Source organism: Numenius arquata, chromosome 19 (genome assembly GCF_964106895.1).
Source record: "Numenius arquata chromosome 19, bNumArq3.hap1.1, whole genome shotgun sequence".
Classification (NCBI taxonomy): domain Eukaryota; kingdom Metazoa; phylum Chordata; class Aves; order Charadriiformes; family Scolopacidae; genus Numenius; species Numenius arquata.
Genome location: NC_133594.1, coordinates 8155082 through 8181818, shown reverse-complemented (window position 1 = coordinate 8181818; position 26737 = coordinate 8155082). Strand labels below are relative to the sequence as shown.

Sequence of the window (26737 nt, the reverse complement as noted above, 5' to 3'; positions counted from 1 at the left end):
CCAGCAGGAGGGTCAGATGGTGCCTTTCCTCGCCGTGTTTGCTTTCTGGCATCCAGCTGACGGCTCCAGCCAGCGCTGAGCGAGCCCGGGAGGCTGCGAGTCCCCGCTGGCCCCAGTTGGGCTGTTTGTTCTCTGCCGGGCAGCGAGCTGGGAAGAAAAGCAGCATTTTCCTCCCTGTATTGAATTTCTTCGCTCTGCCTGACTTTTCCTCTTCGTCAAGAAGCCACAGAGCCAGGAGAAGGGGTAAGAGGGAGGCGAGCCCCTCTTTCCCGGCCGCCTGGGCTGGCTCCGCTCGCCAGCTGGTTAATGTTTTTTTGCAGGGGACAGCCGTGCACGGAAGAGGAGGAGGAGGAGGAGGAGGAGAGCATTGGAGGAAGGCCAGGGGCCCCCCTGTCCATCGCAAAGGGAAAGCCAGCCCCAGAACGAGCCTCACTGGTGAGTGGAGCCCGGCGAGTGGTGGCCGCGGGCGGTGGGAACCTGCCCTGGGCTGTGCGAGAAGCGGCTGCGGGTGTCGCGGGATTTCCCCGGCGGGAGTTTACAGCTTCGCTGGGCTGCAGGGGGGTAGGGAGGGGACAGCGAGGGGACAGCAAAGGGACAACGGGTGCTTTGGAGGCAGCCAACCGTGGCTTGGTAGGAGTATGAGCTCTGGGGCAGCCCCCGACCACAGCACATGGCTGGCGTGGGAGGGGGTGGCACTGATCTGCAAGACCCCACTTGTGCAGCCAAAACCACGCGCCCGGAGCAAACCCCGAGCCGTGTCCCCGGCCAGGAGCCCTGCACCCAGGGGTTGGGGTGTCTGCAGGCAGGATCTGTCCCCGTCCCCCACCAGCAGCCATTGCACTGCCCTCTCTAGAGAGGGAGCAAACCTCGTGCCTTCATTGTGGCCAAACAGCTCCCGAATCCAAGGGAAAAAACAAAAACAAAAAAAAAGAGTGATTTCTGCAGGCGTGAGCAAGCACATTGCCGTGCCCTGTGGTTTCCAAGCCCCTTTTTTAAGTGGGGCCCCTCCGAAGGGTGTTTGGGAGTGCACACACGTGCAGCGGGGATCCCGGTTCCCTGCTAGAAGGGGGTCCCAGCAGCCCCCCTCTGGGACATGCCCTGGGGCTCCATCCAGCCACGGCGAGCTGCTCAGCCCCTTGCACAGCACCCAGAGATGCTGCTCCCACCGAAACGGCGGTGAGCAGCCGGGCTGGCCAGGTGTCCCCTACCCAATGCCAGCGAGGTGTTTTGGGGGATTTGCAGGTGGAGATGTCCTACGTGAGCTGCGCCTTGCGAGCGGCCGCCCCCCGCCGCCTGCCAGCCCCCTGGAGAAGCCCCCGGCCCTTCAGCAGCGCGACTGGCCCCACGGCGAAGAAGAGCGTCCCGTACCAGAAGACACTGAAGGAGGAAGGCTCCGGGAGCAAGGAGCCCAGCCGGCCCCCACCACCCTCGGCTGAGGTGGTGGTGGTCGGGGGGGGCAGCCTGGGCTGCCAGACCACCTACCACTTGGCCAAGCAGGGTGTCACCAACGTCGTGCTGCTGGAGAGGGACCGCCTGACCTCGGGCACCACCTGGCACACGGCCGGTGAGGTGGTGGGCACAGCACGGGGGTTGCTGGGGTGGGGGCGTTGGGGGCACGGGGATGCCCACGGCTTGGGATGTGCTGGTGTCTGTGGAGTGGATCGTTGCTCAGGCTGGCTCTGCGTGTGTTGGAGAGTTTTGGCTTTAAATGTGGGGAATTTCAGGGTTTCTATTTTTCCTTGTGGTATAACATTTTGTTAAGAAAACATCCCCCAAATTTTCTTTTTTTTTAAAAAAAAAATAATTATATGACCATGGGAAAATGAAAGAGTTTATTTCCACACTTTTTTTTTTTTTTTAACTTCTTTAAGCCAATTTTCTTTGGCAGGGAGAGAGGAGCTAGACGAGGTTAATTCAATAAGCCCTGTGGGGTTTTTGTCTCTTTTGGGGTAGTCTGCTCCAGAAATCCTATTTTCCCCATTCATTTAATGCCCAAGGAAAATGGAAATCGAGGATTTGTAGCGCTCCCACGTCGCCACGAGATGGAGCAAGAGCCCGGACAGGGTGACCGTTGGGACATCGGGGTCCCCTCTGCCTCCCGCTCCGGGTGATGGAGGGGTGTCGGAGCCCCCTGTCCCACCCCTGGGCTGTGTCTGTGTCCCCTGCCAGGTTTGCTGTGGCAGCTGCGTCCCAGCGACGTGGAGGTGGAGCTGTTGGCCCACACGCGGGATGTTGTCAGCCGGGAGCTGCCGGAGGAGACGGGGCTTCACACGGGCTGGGTGGAAAATGGGGGGCTCTTCATCGCCTCCAACAAGCAGCGCCTCGACGAGTACAAGAGGCTCATGTCGGTAGGGAGAAGCCCCTTGGTGTGTCCTCTGGGCAGCTGGGACACGGGAGGTGGCATTTATTTCCTGCCCATGGGAGCAGGGTTGGGGGTTCCGGGGCTGTGGAGCCCCCGGGTGTCCGAATGGCATGCCCTTCCCTGCTGTCCCACCTGGAGAGCTGTGAGTGGCCTGGGTCATGCTTCCAGGGCAGACTCCTGGATTCTGCTGAAATCAGGCAAAATGCTGGCAAAGTAGGCAAAATCATAGAACCATAGAATGGTTCAGGTTGGAAGGGACCTCAAAGATCATCAAGGCAAAATTAAAGCCAACTGTGGGTTTTTTTCCCTTTCAGATAGCGGCAACATCATTTTCCAGCTGCTCAGGCAGCTTGCTTGGGAATATGAGACCATATTCCTTGAAATCCGTGCAGACCATCCCACCCCACTCTGGAATTTGGGCTTGCCCCAGTTGCCTTGTCTGGGAGCTAAATGTGTTCTGGGGGTCTCCTCCTCCTCCAGCAGCCAGTGCTGAGCAAAGCTTTTGTTGCCTGCTTGAGCTCCTGGTTTTCTTGTCCGTTTGGCAGCTCGGGAAGGTGTACGGCGTGGAGTCCTACGTCCTGACCCCGTCACAGACCAAGGACCTGTACCCGCTGATGAACATCGACGACCTGTACGGCACCCTGTACGTCCCCAAGGATGGCACCATGGACCCAGCTGGTACCTGCTCGACTCTTGCCAGAGCAGCAACTGCCAGAGGCGCTACGGTAGTTCCTAATTAGTAATTACTCATTAATGCCTCTTGACCCTGGGAGGAGATTTCCTCCTCTGCTTTCCCCATCTCCTCCTTTCCCACCGCTCCTGCAGAGCCAGGTTTTTGCCCAAGAAGGGTGTTGTCCTCTTTGGCTTCGATGGCTGTTTGGGTCATGGCGCAAAGCTGGCAGGAACCATGAGATCCAGGGAAAACACAGGGTGAAAAAAAGACCTTGAGGAGTTAAGTCGAGGAAGTGCCCAAGGCAAGTTCCTTGGGAGAGAAGAGGTTTTAGGGTCAGGTAACAATCCATTCCTTGAGGCAGGGACTACCAGTCCATCCTTGGTGCGTGTCTTTGCTCATGTGCATGTAAATAACAAACATCCCCTGCAGCGGCGGGTGCACAGAGCAGTGGTTTAAGCCTGCAGTTAAGGGAGGTGTGGTGTTATCAGCGGTGACAGTAATAGCTGTTGGCAAAGGGATATGGCCGGTACCAGATGGCTGCTTGGATTCACCTTTCCCAGCTTTGGGGGGGTCGATGTGGGGCGAGCTGGGTTGTCACACTGCCCTTGTGCCCCTGCCGTGACTCTGCTGTCCTTCCTCTGCCACCAGATCATCGAGAACTGCCCGGTCACCGGCATCCAGGTCAGAGCTGATGATTTTGGGGTGAAGAGGGTGTACGCGGTGGAGACGGCCCACGGGACCATCCAGACTCCCTGCGTGGTGAACTGTGCAGGTACGGGGTGCAGCGGGGAAGGTGGGGGACCGGGGCTGTGGCCACAGGACAGGGGGTGGCTTTGCATTCCATGAGCCAGAGGGTCTGCATCAGCTCTTGTCCCCCCCATCTGGCTGTAACCCCCGGACCACGGCGGATCTCTGGAGGATGGAGAGGTGCTCAGCGTGGGGCTGCTCTCTCTGCAGGTGTGTGGGCGCGAGCCCTGGGCCGACTGGCCGGTGTCCACGTGCCGCTGGTGGGGATGCATCACGCCTACGTGGTGACCGAGCGCATCGAGGGCATCCAGGTCAGTCCCCTGCAGCCCCAGATCGGCTCCTCCGCTCTGGAGGGCAGCGCTGGCTCCTGCCCCACCCTGCACATGGCAGGGTGAGACGGGACAGACCCCCCCTGCAGCCCCAGACCTGGAGGACCCCCCCATCATATTCCTACCTTCAGCGTGAGCAAGTGCTGCTGGGTCAAGCTCTGCACCCGGGCAAGTGCACACCCAGCAGTTCTCCTCCTACAAGGACTATCAGACTACCTTTAGTAGAGTCATATTTAATATTTAACAATGTTATGACTAGCAGGATAATTTTCTTAATTTTTTTTTCATCTCAGTAGAATTATTATAGGGTTTCTGATGTGTTTGATGTCTGATAGCAGCGTTCATAAAGACGCCAAGCACTTTCTGAACAAGCCCCCATCGCTGGTGCAGGCAGAGGTGTAGCTCTCTGAGTATTTCTAAACTCTCCCAACAAGTCTGTTCCCGCCGTCTGGCTGCAGAGGATTGTTCAGGAGTTGAAGGAGAATTCCTTCGCCCAGGCACCAGGGCTCTGGGGGTGACACGTTGTGTAGTTTCCATTCCCACTGTCACAGTCTGTGCCTGACTTTTCAGTCCGAGGTGTCTCATTTTAAAAAGCGCTGGTGTCAATGATTCCATTTATATCCCAGTAACTTCTCTGTGCCGTGAGCGAGTCTCTTTCTCACAAACGCGACGAGAAAGAGACTTTTCAGAGAAGAGGCTGCAGCTTGCAGACCCCGCTGCCTCCTGTTCAACCCGCTTAATCCCACTTGCCAACATGAATTGCAGTAGGCCCTACACCAATGCTGCCGTGCTATCTAAATGTTTCTCTATCCATTATTCACGAGAACAAATCCCTCATTCTTTGTGCGCTGCTGCCCTCCTGTTGGGCTGTTGCATCCCGCTGCGGAGGTGGGTAGCGGAGGAATGATGTTTCCCAAGCTGGGAACAACCGCAGTGGCTGCCCCCGCTCCCCGGAGCATCCCCGGTGCTGCTGGTGCCACGGAGGAGCAGCCAGAGAGCCGAGGCTGTTCTCTCTCTGGGTGCAGGTGCAAATGCCCCCCCAGCACAGCTCCTGCCTGCTGCTCTTGAGCTCGTCAGCTGCTAATTAGGCAGGATTTGTGCAGGGTGCCTGGGCTCAGGCATAGTGAAGGGGAGCGCTGCCCGCAGCGTCGCTGCCGCTTTGCCTGTGGTTCGGCCAGGTTTGCTGGAGCTGAGTGGGGTGCCCTCCCCTTGGGGCAAGGTGGGTACCCAAATTTTGGGTCTGTAGGAACATCCACGGAGCCACCGCTGCTCCCATCCTCGGTGGGTCACTGCCGCAAGCACTGACCCTCTGCCCCAGACTCCCAGCTCATCCCACTCATCACTGGGATGATGTTGGGGTGATGTTGGGGTCTCTCTGCAGCTCTTGGCCCCCTCCCACCCCTCTGCTCCCCCTCCCCGTTTTTCAGAACATGCCGAACGTTCGCGATCACGACGCCTCGGTGTATCTCCGTCTCCAAGGCGATGCCCTTTCCGTGGGTGGATATGAGTCAAACCCCATCTTCTGGGAGGAGGTGAGCCATGCTGGGAGGTTTCCCAGGGGAACGAGGCAGGTTTCCAGGGAACCTATCTTGGAGGGGTGGGCGCAGGCGGGAGCGCCTCAGCCCCCAGATCCTGTGGGTACCAACCTCCGTGTGACCGGCGGGGAAAGCACAGTACAGCATCTTCCCGTTGGGTCTGTCTGTGGCGTAGATAGGAGATGCAGAGGCAGCAGGAATGAGATGAAAAGGCTGGGCTGGGGGGATTTAGGGGTCATCATGCGGTCCCTGCCCTGCTACATCATCCCTTTATCCAGGTGTCTCTGCCCCAGACCTTTGGCTTGGCTGGGCTGTTCTTGAAAACCCAAAGAAGCCAAAGTCTGCAAAGCAGCCTCGATTTTCTATAGCCTCTGAGGCTGCCAGAGCTGAGAAGATCGTAAACCCTCAGCTGTCCTCTATTTTGTGTCCTGATTCCTGTCTCCTATCTTCAGGTATCTGAAAAATTTGCTTTTGGTCTCTTTGATCTGAACTGGGATGTTTTCACACAACACATCGAAGGTGCCGTGAACAGGGTGCCAGTGCTGGAGAAAACGGGCATTAAATCCACCGTCTGCGGGCCAGGTAATGCGGCAGCGGTGGCACCGGGGTGGCTGCGTTCCTCCAAGGACCTCGGTGGAGGCGAGGGGAAACTTCATAACCTGGGGAGAAGAAAACCTCTCTGAGCGCAGAGAAAGCGGCTGCGGTCTGGCTGCAATGGTGTCGTCTTCCGAGGGGTGGCATCCCAGGCTTAGCCTCAGTGGAGAAATATCTGGGGAGCTTATTGCCTTGGTCCAAGTATTGGAGTGACTAGCACAGATTTACAGCCAATGTTGTGGCCGCTGGACTGGGGAATGAAGGGGCAGACTTTTTTCAAGCAGTGGCCACTGTTTTACCAAGTGTGATCTTGTATTTTTATTTTTACTACTCGCTTCTGCGCCGCTGATGTTAGATTTAACCAGTTTTCCATCCCAGGCTGGCTGGCGTGCAGTTAAAGGCCGTAGCATCACTGCGGTGGCAGCTGGAGGTGATGCCAGCCCTCGAGCCTGAGCCCTGCACACTTGGTTTGGCCTTGAAATCCACTGCATGCTAAAAAAAAAATATATATATATATATATAAAATTACTTTTTTGCTGAAGCACTTAAAGGGAAACCCTCAAGGCCCTCGGGGAGGGAGGGGAGCTGCTGTACAAGGGGAAAGTAGGGCACATCTCCTGCCCCGCGGCAGATAAAACATGACATGTATAAGGTGGAGGCCTTGGCCCTGGGTACGAGGGGTTTGATGAAACCACGGTGTAAGCAGAGCTGGTGGCCTCTGGAGGGGAGCTGACTCCTTATAGATATATGTCTAGTATTTGTAGTACAGTAATGTAATTTCCAAAGGGTCAGTGCCTCCTCCTTTTCTAGTTTTTGATTTAAAGCAGCGGCTGATTTGCTTGCGACGGCTGCGTCGCGCTGGGCTGAAGCAAACAGCAAACACTTGTCCTTTCTGCTGCGCGGTCAATATTTCACCACCAGACCAGCTACCACACTGTGATCCAGGGAAAGGGGATGAAAGCAGCCCGAATTGGGGTGATTTGAGCCGTTTCTGCCCCAGCTGCTGATCCAGCCCTGCAGCCGAGCGGGCCAAGGTCCCCTGTGAGCACCCAGCATCTGTCCCAGCACGAAGCCAGGAGGGCAGGTGTGCACCACTGGTGACAGGGAGGTGATTTGGGTGTTTCTGCAGTAACTCAATGAATTTGTAGCCTGGCATATGGGGATGGGGATACTGGCACCGGAGAAGCTGCTTCGGTGAAAGTGGAAATATTCTTCTGGCTCCGCTCTTGGCTTCTCCTGAGCACGGGGACCGTGGGAAACAAGCTGGGCACTGCTTGGGGGGGTGGAAGGAGCAGACTGAACTCTGCCTTCCCTCTCTGCTTTCACACGGATGGAGAAACCACCGTAAATCAGGGAGGAGGATTCCACACCTCTGTCAGGGTGTTCTGCTCTGTCCTTCCTAGTGGGGATTTGCACGGGGAACCGTGGTTGATAGCCCTGTGGGGGGCAGGAGCTGGCAGCGTGAGACATCATCAGCACAGGAGCCTTGGGCAACATCAGCAGCAATCCCTCAGCTGAGTAAAGTAGCTTAAACTCATGAAATTTCCCAACAGAAATCGATGAAGGTGAAAAATAGTCATCATAATGAAATACGGCCCCCGTGGCATCGAACAGGTTGGTGCCAGCCCCCTTGACTGAGGGACTGGGAGAAAGCAAGAGGCTGCTTCTGCCACCGCAGCACCTTGTGCACCTTCTGGTTGGGGATTTGTTCTGCTTCACAAACGTTCAGCCTAAACCCTAACACCGAGGTGCCCCCCCCCCCGCAGTGCCGGCACTGCTGAGCCCCCCAGGGGTGCAGAGGGGGCACAGTTACCCCCAGCCTGGGGTCTGGACAGTGCAGGGACAGGCTGTGCATCACACAGGGCTGCAAAGGAGCTGCCTTGTGCCACCAGCGCCTGCCTCTGCCACCAGCAGTGTGATGTGCATATATATGTGCGTGTGTGTGCGCGTGCATGCTCATGCAAGCTTCTAAAGCAAATATATGTATATATATGTATGGATATTTGCTTCGGGAGGCTGCACAAGACCCCTGAGTGATGCTGGGCATCCCAGTATTGGGGCAGCCCTTTGGTCTCCGCTGCCTGGGCGCTGCTGGATCCACGCCAGTGGGGATGCCCAAGCTGAGATGCTGGGAAGTCGTCAGCGTCCTCCAACTCTGACCCCATCGACCTCTGTGGGAGCAGTAGCAGGCCAAGGCCAGCATGGGAAGCTGTAGGAACCTGCTCCTGAAGTGTGTGTATCCCCAAAATGCCCATCCTGGTCTCACTGTCACATTTCCCTCTCTGTCTCGCAGAGTCATTCACTGCCGACCACAAGCCGCTCATGGGAGAAGCCCCAGAGGTCCGAGGCTTCTTCCTTGGCTGTGGCTTCAACAGCGCCGGTAAGAGAGACCTGAAGGGATCACACCTCGGGCATCCCAGTGTGGGCAGCGTATCCCGGGCAGAGCCTGCGCCCACAGCCCGGTCTGCTGGCCTCATCTGGATCCTCGCCTCTTCCCCCAGGGATGATGCTGGGAGGCGGCTGCGGGAAGGAGCTGGCTCACTGGATCATCCACGGGCGGCCGGAGAAGGACATGTACGGCTACGACATCAGGCAAGTCACCCCGGCTGCCCCAGGGCTGTGGGCTCCTTCGCTGATAGCCGTCATCCTCGGGTGGTCCTTGGGGACGGGTTTCGAGGCAGGGCTGGATGGTGGCATCGGGAGTGGGAGTCGGGCAGCATCTGTGCTGCAGCCTGTGTCCCTCCGAGGAGCTGGAATCAATTATGCTCGATGGCTTTAATGAATTTCCATGTGGAGTTTATCTCATTGGCCTCATCCCGCTTCTACGCAAACAGCTTCCATCAGACACGAGGAGATTGCGGTGATGGGAAAGGACAGGGTAATTACGTTTGGGTTTTGTTGTTGTTCAATTAGTGCCGTGCCTAATCCTCTAAGTTAATAATCGGGGGGTGATGATTTCAACAGGAGAAAGATTAGCTTTCCCCCCTCCCTGCAGCACGACGTGGGCCGGGAGTTTTGACTGTGCAGATGTTGGCTCTGTAATTGCTTTCGACTTGCTTGATTACATTTGATTGGGTTCAGGCTTTCTTACAGGGCTGCGAGCGACAGCAACCACCTTGTCAGGGACAAAGCTTTTAAAATCATGTTGCTTTAGTGCCGGCAAACACCCCCTTGACTCGGGCTGGGGGTGAGTCGGTGCTGGTGCCTCCAGCAGCCCCACAGCCGGGCCAACGATGGGGCCAAGCCTGGGAAGGAGAAATCCCGGGGCTGGACAGGCACCATCAGAGGGGTGGGATGGCACAACCCCAGCCATCCTGGGGCTGGGCTGTGCCGTGGGACCCCAGCCCCGCTCAGAGAGCAGCCGGGGGCTTTCCAGCCCCTGCATCTGGATTACCCGAGCATCCCCCATATCCCATCTTCCTCATCATCAGTCAAGCTGGTGTCAGTCCCGTTTCTTTTCTTTTGGTGACGGTTACTAAGCTCCTCTTTAAATAACTCCCTTTTCTGTACATTAGAATATTTATCCTCTCAAAACACTCGCTTGTAAATATTTCATCTGGCAGCTGCTGCTCCTCTTGCCGCTGTGAAAGATTCAGCGTGTGGGTGAAGGGGCTGGGGCTGCCGGGGGTGCCGGTGACATGCCATGTGTCACCTGCTGCCTGTCCCGTGCCGGCAGAAGAGGCAGCTGCCCTCACAGCGAGCCCACGGCTGCTTTTGGGGAGCATCGCTTGCCTTGCTTGCACTGCCCAGCCCCTGTGCCCTGCCTCTCCTCTTCCTCGGGGAAGGAAGCTTAAAGTATTGTTTTAAAAGGCCCTATAAATGACATTTTGTCTTGCCTTTCACCTGCTGCCTGCCTCTCTTTCTCCAGACCTGGGGGCTTTGGGCTGGAGAGGAGCCCGTGGTAATTCGGTACCCCCTCCCCAGCCTGCTGCAGCCGGAGGACGGGAAAGGTGCCACCGTGAGTTATAGGTCTCTGGTAATAATAACCTGAGCATGTGCTGAGCTGGCACATTCCTTCAAGGAGCTTTTCTGTTTGAAAGATGAAAATATGTCAAACAAATTTAAAATGCTTGGGGTTTTATTTATCTTTCGACCTAGGGAGAATTGGATGAAAAATGTAAGGAATGTCCAAGGCTCTTTCCTTCATCAGGGCTGCATTTAAACCCGGGCTGTGCTCAAGGCATGCTCTGAGGCTGGCCCCACACTGAAGCAAAGCAGAATTAACCTTAATTCTCCTCTTTTTTATCTTTTTTTTTCCCCCCAGCAGGGCTGTGTTGTGCTCCCAGTTGCTCTGGGGTAGATGTGGCTGGAGTGGGGCTGGGGATGGTGGGGGCTGCAGCAAGTGCCAGCTCCAATGGGCAGTGCTGAGGCATGGCCAACACCAAGCCCTGCTTGGTTCCTCTGCTCTCCTACCCATGAACTGGGTGCAGGAATAGCAATTCTACACCACAGCAGCTGCATCCACATCTGGGTCTGGCCAAAATGGCCATACCTGGCGGAGGAGGCATCTCCTGAGCTGGTGAGCTCATCCGGACACTGCCCTCTCCCTGCCTTCCAGGAGGTTTCACCACTCCCTCACTGACAACAACCGCTGGATCCGGGAGCGGAGCCACGAGTCCTACGCCAAGAACTACTCTGTCGTCTTCCCCCACGATGAGCCACTGGCGGGGCGCAACGTGAGGAAGGACCCCCTGCATGAGGTGAGGACGCCCACCCCAACCTGGGCTGCCTTCTGAGGAGCATTGGGAAACCCTTGCAGCACCCTTGCGGCAAAAAAGAGGTGGCAAGGGGTGGCTACAGCCATAGTGCTGCATCCTTACTCCCATCCATCCATCCCGGGAAGATCCCTGCTGAATCCCAAAGATCACTGGGTGCATGCTGCAAGGGTGCTGGGGCCACGGACAGTTTAATGGTAGAGACGCCAAGCACTCCTGTAATATTTAACTTAGCAGATATGGCTTAAGAGCCCGGCTATGGTCGCTGGGCAAAGGAAAAGCGGAGAGAAGGGCTCAGGAACTTATTTCATTCCCTGCTAGTCCAGCTCGGGGGCAGTTGCAAGGGCTGTGGGATGCTGGATGTTTGCGGGGATCTCCTGCCTCGTGCTCACCATGCTGCATTTGCAGCTCAGCAGCAGCTTTTCTTCCCCAAAAGGGCATCTCGCAGTGCGGAGGGAGTCCAGGGCACGGGGAGGGATGCAGGAAGAGTGGGGAGCAGCTGTGCCTCTATGGGTGTGATTTTGCCAGCACCCACTAAGTCCCCGCTTGTTTTGCTCCCTACAGGGAGCCTGGGCTCTTCCCGGCTCCCACCTTCACCAGCTGCTTCCCTGCATAAATCTCCATAGGTTAACGCTTTCAAGATGCAGCACTTGAGAAAAAAACCACCCCAATTTCCAGTGGTTCCCTGCATCAGCAGCATTGCAGCAACCGCAGCTCAGAGCCCCTAAAATCACCGTCCGCTGCCGAGGTGCTTGGGGTGACCCGGAGCCGGTGCCTCGTCCCACCCCGTCACTGCCAGCCCCAGTCCCGGCCCCAGCAAAGAGCAGCCACATTTCTCGAGCCCATTTCTGCTCGTGGCTAATTCATATCACACCATTCCCCTTCCGATGGAGAGCAGAGGCTCAAGCAGTAAAACAGACATCCCTCCCCGCCGTCCCCCGGTGTTTGGTTGACAGCTCGGTTGTTTTCTGTCACCGAGGATGCAATTTATTTTTTAATAGCATGTCTAATAAGCAATGCCCATTTGACTGACAGCCTGGTATTTATACATGCAGCTCCAGAACATGTGCCGTGTTTTATAAATAGGCACTGAATCATTTCTGAAATGTTCAACAAAATCTATTCTTTTCCGAACAGAGGCACCAAACAAAAATATCTTAATGGATCCCTAATTAATTGCGTGCAGGGAGATTTTCCTGAGAGCACAGAGGAGGAATGAAAAGGTTGCCATATAAATCTTAAATGTTATTATATAATTACTCTTGTAAACATCGGGGGGAATCTTGCTCGCTGGATTTAGCGTCTCTCGGTCGGTAATTCGTGCACCGCAGCACAAGCTGTGGTGGGCGCAGAGGTGGGCTGCTGGACTCCTGCCCGCCGGCTGCCGATGAGGCAAATACCTTTTGGGGTAGGGGTTGGGGGGGAAACACAAAAATACCAGGCGATTTGCAGGCAGCTGGGGTCTGCCACTGTTTTAAAAGATAAGCCACAGACCTGATTTTGGCAGCTTGATCGCCAAAGCCAAGGGGCCACAAGCCAAGGGGCCACAAGCCAAGGGGTCACAAGTCGAGTCTTGAGCGTGCACTGGAGGAGGGCAGCTTGGGCGATGCTTGAAAAGCAGTGAAAAGGCTTTTTTTTTTTTTTTTTTAACCCCTTGTTCCCATTTCTCTGGCTTTGCTTGCACAGGAGCTGCTGCAACAGGGCTGCGTTTTCCAGGAGCGGCATGGCTGGGAGAGGCCCGGCTGGTTCAGCCCCGGGGGAGCCGCCCCGGTAAGCACAGCATGTATTCCGGGGGGCGTTCAGCAGGAGGGTACCGGCCGTGCCCGGTGAGTGCAGGATGCGTCCTGCATCTGCAGGGTGTGCCATACGCTGCAAGCAGGTGCGTGTCACCAAAATGGGTCCATAAAAGCTGTTGGGCTTTAACTCCCTGTAACAGCAGTAAGAGGGGAGATCCATGTGTGCACGTTCTGTCTGTCTGTTTGCCTGTCCCTCTGCAACAGGCAGCATCTGCCTGCAACGAGGCACCGATCTCACTTCTATATATTGAAGAGCAGCGGGCAGGGATGCAGGGATGGGGACCCATCACCATGAGCAGGGATGCTGGAGTGGGGACCCATCACTGCAGGAAGGGATGCTGGGGTGGGGACCCATCATCACGAGGAGGGATGCCAAGGTGGGGACCCATCACCAAGGACAGGGATGCCAGGGAGGGAGCTCCCTGCAGGCAGAGATGCTGGGGTTGGGACTTATCACCATGGGCAGGGATGGTGGGGTGGGGACCCATCACTGCAGACAGGGATGCCAGGGTGGGGACCCATCATCACGAGGAGGGATGCCAGGGTAGGGACCCATCACCACAACCAGGTCCTGCATGGACCCACTCCTCTCCTGGCATGGGGTGAATGTGACTGGGAGCGGCCCCTTGGCTTCGGCCTCACATCATCTTCTTCACTGTCCCCATCCCTACCGCTTCCCCCTCGCCAGGTTCTGGATTATGACTACTATGGTGCGTACGGCCAGGAGCGCCACAAGGACTACACCTACAACCGGCTGCTGGGAGACGAGTACACCTTTGACTTCCCCCCCCACCATGACATCGTGAGTGTGGGGGGCAGCTCCCCCCCCAGGCTGCAACTGCAGGGCACATCTGGAGGGAAATTAGAGGCAGCGGAGCCTGTGCCACTCCACTGCTTTGGGTGGAGTTGGTGAGGCTCAGAGGGAGGGGAAGCACCGAGCTTTGCCCAAAACCAGGGAAAATGTTCCAAAAAGATTAAGAGAAATGCGTGGGCCGTGCTCAGAAACCTCAGTGGGGAGGCCACGGGAATTTTACTGCTTTTTTCCCAAATGAAAGAATTTGAGGCCAGCTTGGAGGGAAATACCCAATTTGATAAAATTTAACTATTATTATTGATAGCTGTCACTGTGTTAGTGAGGTAAGGAAAGGGACTGAGCATACAGGATGGCTTATCAAACTTGCTCCATTTAATACCTGATTTTTCAGGAGTGTTTTGAAGCCTTACAGCCTCTAAAGGCACCAGGCACGTGCCCTGGTCTTGTTTCTCAGTACATAAATGGTTCTAGCGTGTGCCTCCCTTTGCGGAGTGAGAGTGTGGCTCAACTTCAGCGGTGTGTTCACTTTAATTGCAGATCAAGAATGAATGCTTAACGTGCAGAAACGCCCTGGCTCTCTTCGACATGTCTTATTTTGGCAAATTCTACCTGGTTGGCCCCGAAGCAACCAAAGCGGCCAACTGGCTGTTCACTGCCGACGTGAGCAAAGCACCAGGTACCGGCTCAGCCCCCTCCTTTCGGCCGCACGCTGCCTCTGCTGATCGATGCCCTGGAAGGATGCCCTGGAAAACCACATCTTACACCAAAACAACCCGTGGGGAACCCAAATTGGCTTTTTTTTTTTTTTTTAAATGCTGCTTTTGCAGAGGGTATGGGCAGCGTGTGAGAGTGTCTGCTTTCCCTGTCCTTGCTGGAGGGTGGGTTCTGCTCTCGTTAACAGAGGGGCAAATGTCCTCTGAGCTGGAGGGCTAGGGGAAGGGGGTCTGGCTCTCTGGCTCCAGCTGCGGCTCACAGCTGGAGATGTGATGGGTACTGGAGTGATTCAAACACAACCCTCGCCAGCCGCGGCTCACACGGGGAGGAGCTGCCCCCTTCTCTGGGGCTGGGAGGCAGCTTAGGACATTTCCAAGGATGCAGCTGCACGTAGATCTCAAGGGGGAAAAGCATCGTTCCTCTCCCCTTCCTGGTGCTGGGACCTCCAGGGTGGGTCAGGGCATACCCAGGCTGATGGAACGATGGGGACAAATTTTCCTGCTACTCCCTTCCCTCTGCCAGGGCCGTGGCTCTGTGTAGGGGCTGCCTGATGGGCAGCGATGCCCATCTCCTTCCCCAGGCTCGACTGTGTACACCTGCATGTTGAACAAGCGGGGCGGCGTGGAGAGCGACCTGACTGTCAGCCGGATCAGCCCCGGGGACCCGGCCTCCCCCTTGGCCCCCACCTTTGAAGGTAAAAGCACGGGGATTCTGGAGGCAGGTGCGTTGCAGCGCAGCCAGCATGGGGCTGGGATCTGTGGTGGGTTTGCCCTCCCGCAGTTCAGCTCCCAGCCTCTCCCGCTGCCTTTTTCTGCTGTGTCAATGCAGGCAAAGACCTTTCCAGTCCCGGGAAGCCATGGTAGCAGGTTCAGTCTGAGGCTCACCAGCATCTCCTCCATCCCTGCCACGCTTGGGAGCTGCAGGCGCGGGGGGGGAGGGTGATTGCATTTACCTAATGGCAGCCACCTGGCTTTTTCCACCTCTACCCCTCGGTCCCTGTAACCCAATTATCCCCCTTGTCCCCGGGGGCCTGCACTGCTCATCGGCGTTATTGGGTTTGTCCAGCCCCGGCTGGCGGCTCTGACCTCTCCCCAGCTCCTTATCAGCCGCAATAAAGGGGAATTGAAAGGGAGCAGAGCAGTCAGCCCAGAGGGCAGAAATGGCATTAGGCAGCAGCAGAGGAGGAGGAGGAGGACACTGAGCTGCTCTCTGGCAGCGCTGCCAAGTGCCGTACCTGGTGGCACTGGGGCTGCCACCAGACAGGCTGCCCAGTGCCCACGGAGCCCCATTCCCACACAGTGTCACCCTCAGAGCTGCTGCTTGGAAGGGACCAGCCCTGCGGCGGTGCAGCCCCCACAGTCTTGCCTTTTCCCTGGGGTTGTTGGGTATCAGAGAGCCCTTCCCTCCCTGTAGGTGAATCCTGCATCCCTCTTGTCTGGGGAGGTCGCGGGGGACAGAGGGGTGACGGGAAGCGGATGGCAGAGCTGCAGGGTTTGTCGGGCGATGGAGGAGTTTAATGGCAGCAAAGTCTATTTTTCCAATTACAGTAGGTGGCTGTACTTATTATCGTTATGACAGATTATGAGAGAGCAATTTTGTAGTGGCAGGCAAGACAGAGGGAAGATTGATTATGTATTAATCAGCTCTCAAACCCTATCCCTGGGGACTTTTCCACCCAGGATTACTGACGAGATGAAATTCCTCCTCATATACAGTGCAGCCGGTGCACTGGCTGTGGCCCGGTCGCTGCAGCCTTCCCGGCTCCCACCTATATTTCCCAGCTCCCTCCACACTTTGGGATCAGCTCTGTACTGGGAAAAAGGAGCAGATGCTTTTGCTGTTGGTCTCAAGGGGAAAAAGAGGGTTTTTTTTTCTCTTCCTGTGATGCTCACACACATGCACAGGCACCTCCAGGGCCCAGACAGCTGGTTTTTTAACCTTTTCTTCTTTCAGGTTTTAACAGTCATTTGGTTTTCATTGTGCTGAGCCCCACAAGTAAAAGGCAGCAGAGCCCCAAAGCCCTCCCTTGCCCCAACACTATTTAACCCCCCTTTTCTTGGCAGCCCCCCTGGGCTGTGCAAGATGAAGAGGCTCAGGGCTCCTCTCAGCCTCTGGAGAGCAAAACCATCGCCGAGCTGAGCTGGGCATCACCCCCAGCCCAAATGCTCTCGAGCCTGAAGGGCTGCCGGGGGGTGTCTTCCAGGGGATGGCTACTACCTGGCTATCGGCGGGGCCGTGGCTCAGCAGAACTGGTCGCACATCACCGCCGTGCTGCAGGACATGAAACTCCAGTGCAAACTCCTGGACTGCTCCGAGGAGCTGGGCATGATGAGCATCCAGGGCCCGCTGAGGTGAGTGTCACAGCCCCCTCTTTGTACCCTGATGCCTGGCCCATGGAAAGATGGATGGAGGGATGCTAGGATGGATGGAGGAGTAGAGAGAGGGATGATGGAGGGAGGGATGCCATGTCCTGGTGTGAGCCCCATGGCATCAGGCAATGGTCTGGCTGGAGCGATGTGCCATTTGCTGGGAAATTGGCATTTCTTTTGAGGCTCTCACAGCCTGGCGTGTCACCCCCATCAGCTCCCATTCAGAGGGAGACATCCATCTTGCCAACAAGATGAGAAAGCAAGTTTTAGCGATAACCTTCAGGGAATGCTACATCCTTTCACCACGGCTGCTTTGCTCTTTCCCCACAGCCGCGTTGTCCTCCAAGAAGTGCTCGACACCGACCTCAGCAATGAAGCTTTCCCCTTCTCCACCCACAAACTGGCCACAGCCGCAGGATGCAGGGTAGGATGGGGCGACCAGTTCCCCTGGGGGGTCTGTTCACTGGGGCGACTGCCCACAAGCCCACGCAGCTGAGCATCCTCCGCTCCATCTGCCCCCATATTGCTGCGGTGGGCAGCTGGGAGGTTTGGTTGGGTTGGGTTGTTGGAAAAGGCCAAAAACTGGGGTATTTTCCTCCCCATTTTCTTGCCAGCCTGCTCTCCCAGCCCGCCCAGCAGTGTTGCAGCCTGGGCTGACGTGGGGAAGGGACACGGTGACTTATGGCTTTACAGCGCTGTCGGGAGAACGAGAGACGCCTCCCACAGATTAGGGGCGAGCGCTGGTGATAAAGAGATTTATTTGACACCCTAGATCCCCTCCTTTTCCCCGTACTCATAAAAAAAGGGACTATTGAATGTAAAGCATGTCAAGTACTGGCTGGGCAGCCTGCGGAGCCCCTGTATTTGATCACAGGAGAAGTCTGACAACCTTAAGCTTTCTGTAAAAGCGCAGATCATCCTGTGTTTGCCCAGACTTCAGGGCTCACGTCAGTGGTTATGCAAGAAAATCACAGAAACAGTAATGCTCCACCACTAATGCCTCAGGCTGAGCCCCTTGGTGTCACAGCGAGGGGATGAGAAGCCCTTTGGGGCAACGGTGGCAACCAGCATGTCAGCCTGGCTTGGTGAGGAGTCATGGGGGGGCGGGTGCCAGCCGGCTCCTGACCCCCAACGCATCGCCTGGGGATTCATTGCCACCCCAAGTGTGACAGTTCTCAGCAAGCCATGGGAGATGCACCTTCACCCAGGCTGGCAGCCCGGCACCTGGGCCTCAGCGATGGGTTTAACACACTGTATGGCATCGCTCAGAGGTGTCGAGGGAGGAAAGCTCGGGTTTGGCGTCCTTTGCTGTGTTGCCAAGAGGTGGATCAGTCCCCAGGGTTTGCTGTGAGATTCCGCAGCGCTGCCGGCTTTCTCGTGGGGCAGTGAGAAAAGCACCTTAAATCTCTCCCCCCTCCTTGCCCGGCAGAGATTGACACGGTCTGAAGTTATCCCTGGGGAAAGGGGGTGATGGCAGGTCTTTGGGGAGGCTTGTCATGCGTGAAGCCCCTGATTCAGCCTGCTTGAAACACCCTAAATAGAAGAGTTGGTGACCATGAAGTGTCTTTTTTGTCAGAAGAGAAACATTCTGGGAGAACCTGCTGCTGGCAAGTTCGGGTATCGGGGAAAAGCTTTTGCCAGGTTTGCCTGAGAAACTCTGCCTTGGTTTCTTGTTGATGTTTTACCCCATATGGAATTTCCCTTCTGTTGCAAAAACACCTCTTTGGGAGAGGGGGTACAGTTTGTACCTCGGCCTTCCCGTGGGAAATCTGGGCAGGCAGCGGTCCCAGGGCATCCATCTCCCGGCCGGAGGAGCCGGATGGCAGGAGGGACCGTGCCCAGCATTTGCTCTGGCTCTTGGGTTGGTGTCTGATGGGAGACGAAGGGGGTGAAGGTAGAGCATTAAATCTCATAAAAAGCAGCAGGAAAACAGGGAGCTGGAGGCAGGCTGGATATTAGTGAAATTGGGTTAAGCCGCGTGCGGACACTTTTCATTCGGAATTAAAGTGGCTTTAATTCGAATGCAGCTGGCTGCTGAAGGGATTGCTGCTAAATCAAATTAAGGCTACTTGATTTGTGAGCGAGAGCCTTGCCAGAGTTTGGGGCTGTTTAACTAAGCCACAGATTTTTCCCAACTCGGATTAATTCTCCAAACCATCACCACCAGTGTGCCCTGTGCTCCGGGTACTGAGAACCCCCGCTGTGCCCAGTGTCCTCTGGGGGGGGACAGTGGCACGGGGGACCCAAAGGCCAATCCGTAGCTGCAGGTTGTCCAACACATTGTATTTTAGTCTCTACTGAGGAGTTATAACCCTCCCCACCTCCTCCCCTGTGACGCCTGTGGCAAACTGATAACATCTTGTAATAATCTACTTATCCCCTGGGAAAGGTGTACAAATGTTCCTGTCCTCAAGAGCATGATAAGTTTGTTTGCATTTTCTTTCAAGTTTACAAAAAAATAATCCAGTCCTATGTGGAATAAATAGCAGTTAGAAATTCTGTGCCTTCTTTTTGGGTGTAAATACCCTGACTGTATTCCTGGCTGTAGGAAAAAAGCTTTCCTGCCCAAGGGCTCTGGGCTGGGGGCTGGGGGGGGGGTGTCACCCTGCCTGATGCCACCCTTCGGGAGGTCTCCATCAGGGCCCTGCCACACAGTGAGCACAGGGGACTCCGTCCCACGCCAAAATTAGAGTAGGAGGGTTTCTCAGGACAGCAGGCTGAAGTCTTCACTGATATTATCGCCTTCTAGGGGGATTAAACTGAACCCAAAATCTTTAAAAAGTTATTGCTGACATTTTCAAGCATTAACACAGTAGTTGAACAAAATCAGCTGGAGTGAAAGGAGAGTTCCAGCAGAGTTAATGACTCTGGAAATTACCAATTGGTTTGTGAGTTTATATATAGCGTCTCTCATTGTATTGAACAGCAGAGAAAGGTCCCCCTTTGAATTTCACTGCTGGATACAGGGTAAAGTTCAGGTTTTCATTTTCCAGAGTACTTAAAGTGCTTTTGAATTGCTGCTGAAAGACCCCGGAATTGATGCTATTTCATAGCTCCAGTTGAAATCTAACAGAAAAACCTCTTCCTGGGGGAATTTAGCAGAAAGCTGGCTGGGGCGGCTGAGCCCAGCCCTTGACATCCCCTTTGGTGTCTGCCGGGGGGGTGCCCACCCCTGCCCGGGGTACACACACATGGGTGAAACCCCCAGCTCCTGCCTGTGCAAAGCCAATGACTGGTACCCCAATTTTCCTGAGGATACTGGTTTCTGCCTCGCTGCTCTTGCCAGGATGCTCGCTCCCCCGGAGCAGGGGTGGTGTGTGGGGAAGTTTCTCCCAGCAGTAACTTGCCTCTGAAAGTAAAGTGCATTTCAGCTGCGACTGTGGAGTCACAGGCAGGGTTAATGAGCTGGGAAGTTGCCTGTCAATCCCCAGAGCATCTCCTGCCGCACTGAAGATGGTAGCTGGCTGCAGCGGCTTGATCTCTGGCTGTTCCCTAATTAGATGACACTTTTGTGTGGAGCGAAAAGCCTCCCCGTGCCCCTTGTGTCTGTGCACCTCGAGAAGCCATTGCCAGCCTTTGTGCTTCGCAGCGGGGCTGGGGGGGGACCGAAGGAAGGCTGGATCCCCAGCATGGCTTCTCGTGAGGGGGCTCAAAATAAATTCCCAATACCTAGGGCGCTCCTTTCTCCTCTCCATTTCTGTTGTAAAGGTTAAGGTGTCTTTAAAGCTGCCTTAAACTCTGCTTGAGGACATTTTTTGCAGTGCTGGTAGAACACGGGGGTGCTGGGGAGAGCAAGGATGGGTTTGGGTTCTCAGCCATCACCTGCTCTCTGTCCTCGTAGCGGAGAGCCTGGGCACCCCTTTGGTACTTCTCCTGCCTGTTTCTGCCTGTTTTGGGCAGCGGCTGTTGTTGTCTGGTGTTGTTTGTACCCAGGGTTAGAGAGTGCAGCTGAGAGCGGCTCCCGGTTGTAGTAAAAGCTCAGCAAACGGCAAGATGCAGCTTCTGCCCCGATGACATCCAGAGATGCCACAAAACTGCAGAGCATGCCTGGCCAACAGAACCAGCCTGGAAGCCTCTTCTGAGCTGAAAACTGCTTTATTGAGACTGCAGATCAGTCTGGAGTGAAACTCTTGAGTTGATCTCTCTCCCAAAGCGAGAGATCTCCCATTTGCAGTTGCTGTGCATCTGCAGGGATGAACTAGAGGGGTCTTTGTGGGGGAGGAAGCAGAGAAATCTGAAGGGATGAAGCAGAGGGAAATGCAGCTCAGACTCAAGGGGTATTTTCAGGGAAGGCGCCCGAACTGGGGTGGCCCCAACTGGCCTGGAAAGCTTTGGGAATGCAGACTGTTTCAGCAGGGACAGTAGGAGGATGGAGACAAGGCTGCCTGACTGAGAAGCGGGGGGGGGGGAAATGGGCAGGGCAGTGCCAGCCCCCGGGAGCACGGACAGGCAGGCACATCTCCGAGGATGAGGCTTCCCCCGAGAAGCACCGAGTCCCCCGTGCTGATCTGCTCATTCCTCTTTGGAGCTTCATACATTCGGTGTGGAGCTAATTTGGCAGCTAAGGGTAATGCTTTGGGGCACAACTCCCACTGGGAGAAATGTGAGCATCCCCCTGGGATGAGCCGGGCACGGGTTGGGATGCCAGGCTCAGCCCCTGCCTGGGAGCGTAGGGCCTTTGGGTGTCTCTGCCGTGGGAGCACCATCCCAGGTGGGAGACACCCCCAGGGGACAGCAGCCATGAAGTGCCCCAAAGCAGGAAAGTCCTGCTGGGGACAGGCTTCCCCATCTGACAGGCTGATCTGGGGAGACACATGGTTGGGGGTGGGGGGGCTGTGGGCTTTTGTCTGGTGTGGATGGATCAGCAGAGGGAGACAAAAGCCCGGCTGGAGCCAGAGATCATAACCCCAGCCCCGCTGGTGCCACAGCCCTGGGATCGGTGGCCAGAGGATGCTGAACGCAGCCCCCTCTGCCCGCTGGCCATCCCTCCTGGGCACTGATGGTAGCTGGGTTTGAGGTGCCAAGAGATGAGAAATCCAGTCTGATCCTGGCTTCAGGCACTAGGGAGAGCAAAGAAATGCCTTCCACCAAAGCAGGATATTTGCAGAACCTTTGCCAAAGGTTCTTGGGCAAGCTGGCTTTCCCCCTGCCATGGTGGCCTGTGGCTCCCACGCTGCACAGCCCGACTCGGTCCACAGGGGTGTTTGGGCTCTTGCGTTCCGCAGGTCCGTGCCATGAGGTTGTCGTTCGTCGGCGAGATGGGCTGGGAGCTGCACGTGCCCAAGGCGGACTGCGTGAAGGTTTACCGGGCGGTGATGCAGGCGGGCGCCCGGCATGGCATTACCAACGCCGGCTACAGAGCCATCGACAGCCTCAGCATCGAGAAAGGTTTCTTGCTTTCCTTACAGCAGCGCTCGCTGCTTTGTCTCCGGCTGGGGAACCAGGGGAAATGGTTTCTTTCCAGCTTCAAGTGTGGGTTAGTGTGACTGGAGCTACTGGTAGAGATTCAACCGGCCTCAGCGCTCCTTGCTGAGACTTCCCCAATACGGGCTCCTCTCGAGGGTGCTTTGTCCGGGGCACCAGGGGAGTCCAGGAGGTGGGGGTGATGTCTTGGCCTCCTGATGCTGCTCCCCCTGGGCTTGCTGCCATGGCAGGGAGAGGCTGGGTGACCCACGCTTGCTCTCTGCAGGGTACAGGCACTGGCACGCAGACCTGCGCCCCGACGATACCCCGCTAGAATCAGGCTTGGCCTTCACCTGCAAGCTCAAATCCAGCATCCCCTTCCTGGGCCGGGAGGCTGTGGAAGCTCAAAAAGCCAAGGGCATCTTCCGCCGTCTCGTCTGCTTCACCACCGAGGAGTGAGTACCGCTGTGGGACCCCAGGCAGCACCCAGCGCCAGTGGCCACCCTGGGATGAGCACCTTCAGCCATCCCCATCCACCCTTGTGCCCGGGCACGCACGTGGAGCTCAGTTGCAAACTGGCCCGGCAGTTTTCCATGCTCTAATTCCATCTCTAATTTAAATCCCACCGCGAATTCCCTGCTGGATGTTTAATGGGAGCTGGAAGCAGCGTGACAGGGAGTGGGTTTATCTCATTTCACCCAGAACAGCGGGAGGTTTTGCAAGTGGGGCTGGAGAGGCTTTGCCAGCGCTGGGGATGGGCACGGGGAGGTTAATGAACGTGTGGGCAGTGGGAGCCCCAGCATGTGGGCTGGCCCAGGGCAGAGCCGGGGTCTGGTCCCCCTGAGCCCCCATCCCTCGTGGGGTCCCAGCGTGGGGCTTTGCTGACGGCAGCTCTGCCTTCTCCCTGCAGGAAGGTGCCAATGTTCGGCCTGGAGGCGGTCTGGCGGGACGGCAAAGTGGTCGGCCACATCCGTCGGGCAGACTTCGGCTTTGCCATCGACAAAACCATCGCCTACGGCTACATCCGTGACCCCGCAGGGGGCCCAGTGAGTGCAGACCCCCTGCCGCTGCCAGCCCATGGGGATGGGGGCTTGCCAGGGGGGGGAGCGTAGTGCTTGTTTGGTTTTGAAGCTGTATGCACAAACCCGTTGTAAACTCACTGTCGTCTGGGGAGCGAGACGGGGCAGGCCCCCCCCAGGTGCTTTGCCCTTGGGAGGTGGGAGGGTGAGGGATGCCATGGCTCGGTGACGAGGTCGGTGTCACCGGCTGTCACTCTGCGCAGTCCCAGCAATGCTCTCCAGCTCAAGAGCTGCCTCAGATGTTAATTGCAACCGAGTACTTAATTGCAGCAGTGAATTAACTTATGTTATAGGGAGCAATGGCCAATAGGAGCGCAGCGGGCTCTTAATTAACCCTGGGAGACTCCTGGATAGTAAATCAGATGCCCTCATTAGGCAGCGTGCTGTAGGCAGAGGCCAGGGAACCCGTGTGGGGACAGAGGGCTGTGGATGATGTCCCCAGGGACCCTCTCTATTGCAAAGCAAGAGCAGTGCCTGTGCTTGTGCTTTCCTCCTCTTGCTTGCCTTGACTTTTAATCCTGCATCAGTGCCAGACTCCCAAGTCAAATGGTTTTATGTTCTGGTTGCCCCCTCAGCCGCCAGGGACCACCTTTTCTCCCCACCGTGAACGTTATCCCCTAGACCTTCCCTTCCTTTCCCTTCCTTTCCCACTCTCTCCTCCCTCTCCTGGCCGCCCCCGCCTGCCCCAGGCAGCGGTGACAGAGGCAGCAGGATGGAGGTGGAGGAGGGGGGGGACGGTCCCCTCCTGCCTCCGGCGAGGCACCGATGCGGCAAAGCGGCGCTGAGTGCATCCCTGCCGGGTGCATCCGTCGCATCGCTCTCCCCCCTCGCACCCCCACTGCAGGCAAAGCTCTGCCGCCGCTGCCTGCTGTGGGGCTGGCAGCAGGCAGCTGCCTGCCGGGCTTTGGCGAGGGGGGGCTGAAATGGCAATGGTGGGGATTGGCACCGTGTACGGGTGGCCATTCTGTGGGGTCCCTAGCCCTGCCAGCTCCTTTGCGTGGCCACTCTGGCTGGCTGAGCTGGGAAGCAGCGCTCATTAAGCAGATGTTAATGTGCAGCCCTCATCTCTGCGCTCCCTGGGATAACTCACTCGGTTTGGGCAATAATTGCAGAAGGAGGGGAGAGCCTTGTGCAGGTCCATTGGGGCATCCGCACCGACCTCACTGGGGGCTTGGTGCTGGACCCAGACCCCACACCAACGCCAAACCCTCATCACGCCAAGCAGTGACATCCTGGCTGCCACCATGGTCCCCTCCTGCAGCCAGGGCTGACCCCATTTGGGTGTCCCATCCCTGCACCCAGCCTGCCTGCTTTGGCCCCTCCACCAGCGAGCTCCCGCAGCCTGGCTGTAAGCACACCTTGCACGGGGTGGCATCAAAAAAATCCACAGGAAAAAAGAAAAAAAAAAAAAACTCTCAAAAAAATTAAATACTGCATTGTTTTTATTTATTTTTTTTTAGCTGAATGTTTAAAAAATCTCTTTTCCTCCTCTCCGTGCCTCCTCCTGACGTGGCAGAGCTGGGTTTTCTATGGAAAGCGCATCTGTGGGGTGGTGTGGGGGCTTGCCCAGAGATGGGGCTGGGATGGTGGCAAGGGGCTGGTGCCCCACCGGTGCCTCCCAGCACCTAACGGGGCTTTTGCCGTGGCTCTGCCTTGCAGGTCTCGCTGGATTTCGTGAAGAGCGGCAGCTACGAGCTGGAGCGGATGGGAGTGACCTACCCTGCCCGAGCACACACCAAGTCCCCGTTCGACCCGGACAACAAGCGAGTGAAGGGCTTTTACTGAGAGCGTGGCAGCGTGGGGCCGGCGGGCGGGCGCTGCAGACGCCGGGGTGGGAAGAGGGAAGATGCCATTAGGAGCTGCCGGCTGAATTCCCAGCCCCTGGGTGCCCCAGCTGGCTCCAGGGTCTGCTGGGAGAGCCGGGCAAATGTCTGCAGTGGACTCACCAAGAAAATTTGGGTGAAATTAGAGGGGAAGAGGAGGAAGAGATTCCAAAAAGTCCAAAGATTTTGTTCCTGTGTTTTCTAAATGAAGCAGTACAACTACAGCAATAATTCTTTTCCATGGGTTAATTGGCCTGAAAACGGTGTTTTGCTCGACTGAAAATGAAGTGGTTTCAATTTTTGACTTTGCTGGAAACCCTTTCCCCCAAAATGTAGTTTCATGCTGCCTGGAAATGAATTTTTTAAACTAACTCTGCTGTTAATAATAACAGCTGTAGCCTCCCAACCTGCCGTCTCTGCGGTCCCTTACTGCGTCTGTCCCTGCTCTGATGGGTGTCACCTCCTCCTGGCTGTGTCCTGGGGACATGGTGCTGGGGTGGGAGTGCTCGTGGGGGGCACAGAGGGAAGGGGCAGGGGCCCAGGGCTGTTGCCCAGGCTCACGCCATGGATGCTCTGCCCAGTGCAGGGTTCTTCTGCACCATGAAATTGTTGGCTTTACCCAGGAGGTTTCCAGGCATGTTCTTCCCATCTCTGCAAGCACAGGTTTGTCCCTCCATCCCACCTTATCCTGGTCACAGCCAGAGCTTCAGGTCCTGCTTTGGCAAATGCTTTCCTGCGGCTCCAAAATTTAGAGGGAGCTTAAGCACCAACTTCTGTTGCCTTCAGTGGCGATTGGCACCTAAGGCCCTTTAAAAAATCAACCCTGGGGTGTGAAACGTTCAGTGCTGCTTCGATTTTGTTCGTGGTGCTTGAGTGTGTGCGTCGGTGTGCGATGGATGCGTGGAAGGCGGGGAGGGTCGATCCTGCCCAGACCTGAATGATGACTGTGTCCATTTGCGGGAGGGCGAGAGTAAAGACAAGTCCCAGTTTTCAGCCGTGGCAATGGGAGCAGGTGGTGCCCAGGGAGAGCTGCCAGCCTGCGCCGGCCCCTGGCTTCGAAACGAGGGAAACACAGTGGTGCCGTGCGTCCCCGTGATGCTTAACTGGGGAGAGATTCTCGTGTTGTGTCCCAGAGAATAAAAGAAACTCTCCAAGGCAAGTGCCTTTGGAATCTGGGTCCTTGCCGCCTCTGTGTGTGTGTAGCCCCAGAATTTGGAGGAGAAGAAAAAAAAGAGTTTGATGAATGTTTTGGCCCACAGCTGGGTTGCCGGTACAGTTTGTGTTTGTGTGTCCTCTGGGCTGCTCCTGGTACAGGCAGGACCAGCTCAGCGCTGTGGTGTGAGCTCACTGACCGGGGCACTGACACCAGGGCTGCCCTTGGCCCCTGGCGGCTCCGTGGTCCCGTCTGCTCTGCTGGCATCTTCCCGAAGGTCACCTTGGAGGTGGCTCCTTTTAGATCCCTACAGAGAGGGCGATGCTCGCAGAGGCTGAGCGATGTGCTGCCAGCCCTGCAGCCCCTGCCAGTGCAGAGGCGGTGTTGGAGGCATCAGGGAAGGTTTTTCATGGCACACATGCAGCCCGTGAACCCCCCGCTGCTAAAGGGAAGGGGCAGATGCTCCCAGCACGTCCCCGTAATCATCCCTTGCTCTGGTCCCCTTGATGGGCTCCATCTCCAGCAGTGCAGCCTGATCTCTGCTGAAGTTTTCACCCACCTGAAGAAATAATCACACTGCATGCTTTTCACTCTATTTCCCTTGACCAGGTTTATATGCTTGGTTTATACC

The 26737-nt window shown here is 56.4% G+C and overlaps 1 protein-coding gene across 1 annotated transcript; it reads left to right on the top strand.

The window, feature by feature from the left end:
* The first annotated feature begins 1248 nt into the window (after positions 1-1248).
* SARDH (sarcosine dehydrogenase) lies at positions 1249-25322 on the top strand. The gene is made up of 20 exons (XM_074161172.1): positions 1249-1564; positions 2170-2348; positions 2908-3087; positions 3684-3807; positions 3993-4093; positions 5539-5643; positions 6099-6228; positions 8534-8620; positions 8742-8832; positions 10799-10940; positions 12642-12725; positions 13440-13553; positions 14103-14241; positions 14860-14973; positions 16483-16630; positions 16979-17072; positions 21874-22036; positions 22338-22506; positions 22962-23097; positions 24790-25322. Exons 1-20 carry the CDS (start codon positions 1249-1251, stop codon positions 24913-24915), a joined length of 2742 nt encoding a protein of 913 aa, XP_074017273.1. The 3' UTR covers positions 24916-25322.
* Positions 25323-26737: the final 1415 nt, after the last annotated feature.

Excerpts from the sequence above, each read along its gene's own strand:
- SARDH (XM_074161172.1), top strand. The coding sequence starts at position 1,249 with ATGTCCTACGTGAGCTGCGCCTTGCGAGCGGCCGCCCCCCGCCGCCTG. Across the intron at positions 6,229-8,533 it reads ATCCACCGTCTGCGGGCCAG|AGTCATTCACTGCCGACCAC; the intron begins GTAATGCGGCAG and ends TCTGTCTCGCAG. Across the intron at positions 14,974-16,482 it reads CTTGGCCCCCACCTTTGAAG|GGGATGGCTACTACCTGGCT; the intron begins GTAAAAGCACGG and ends GGTGTCTTCCAG.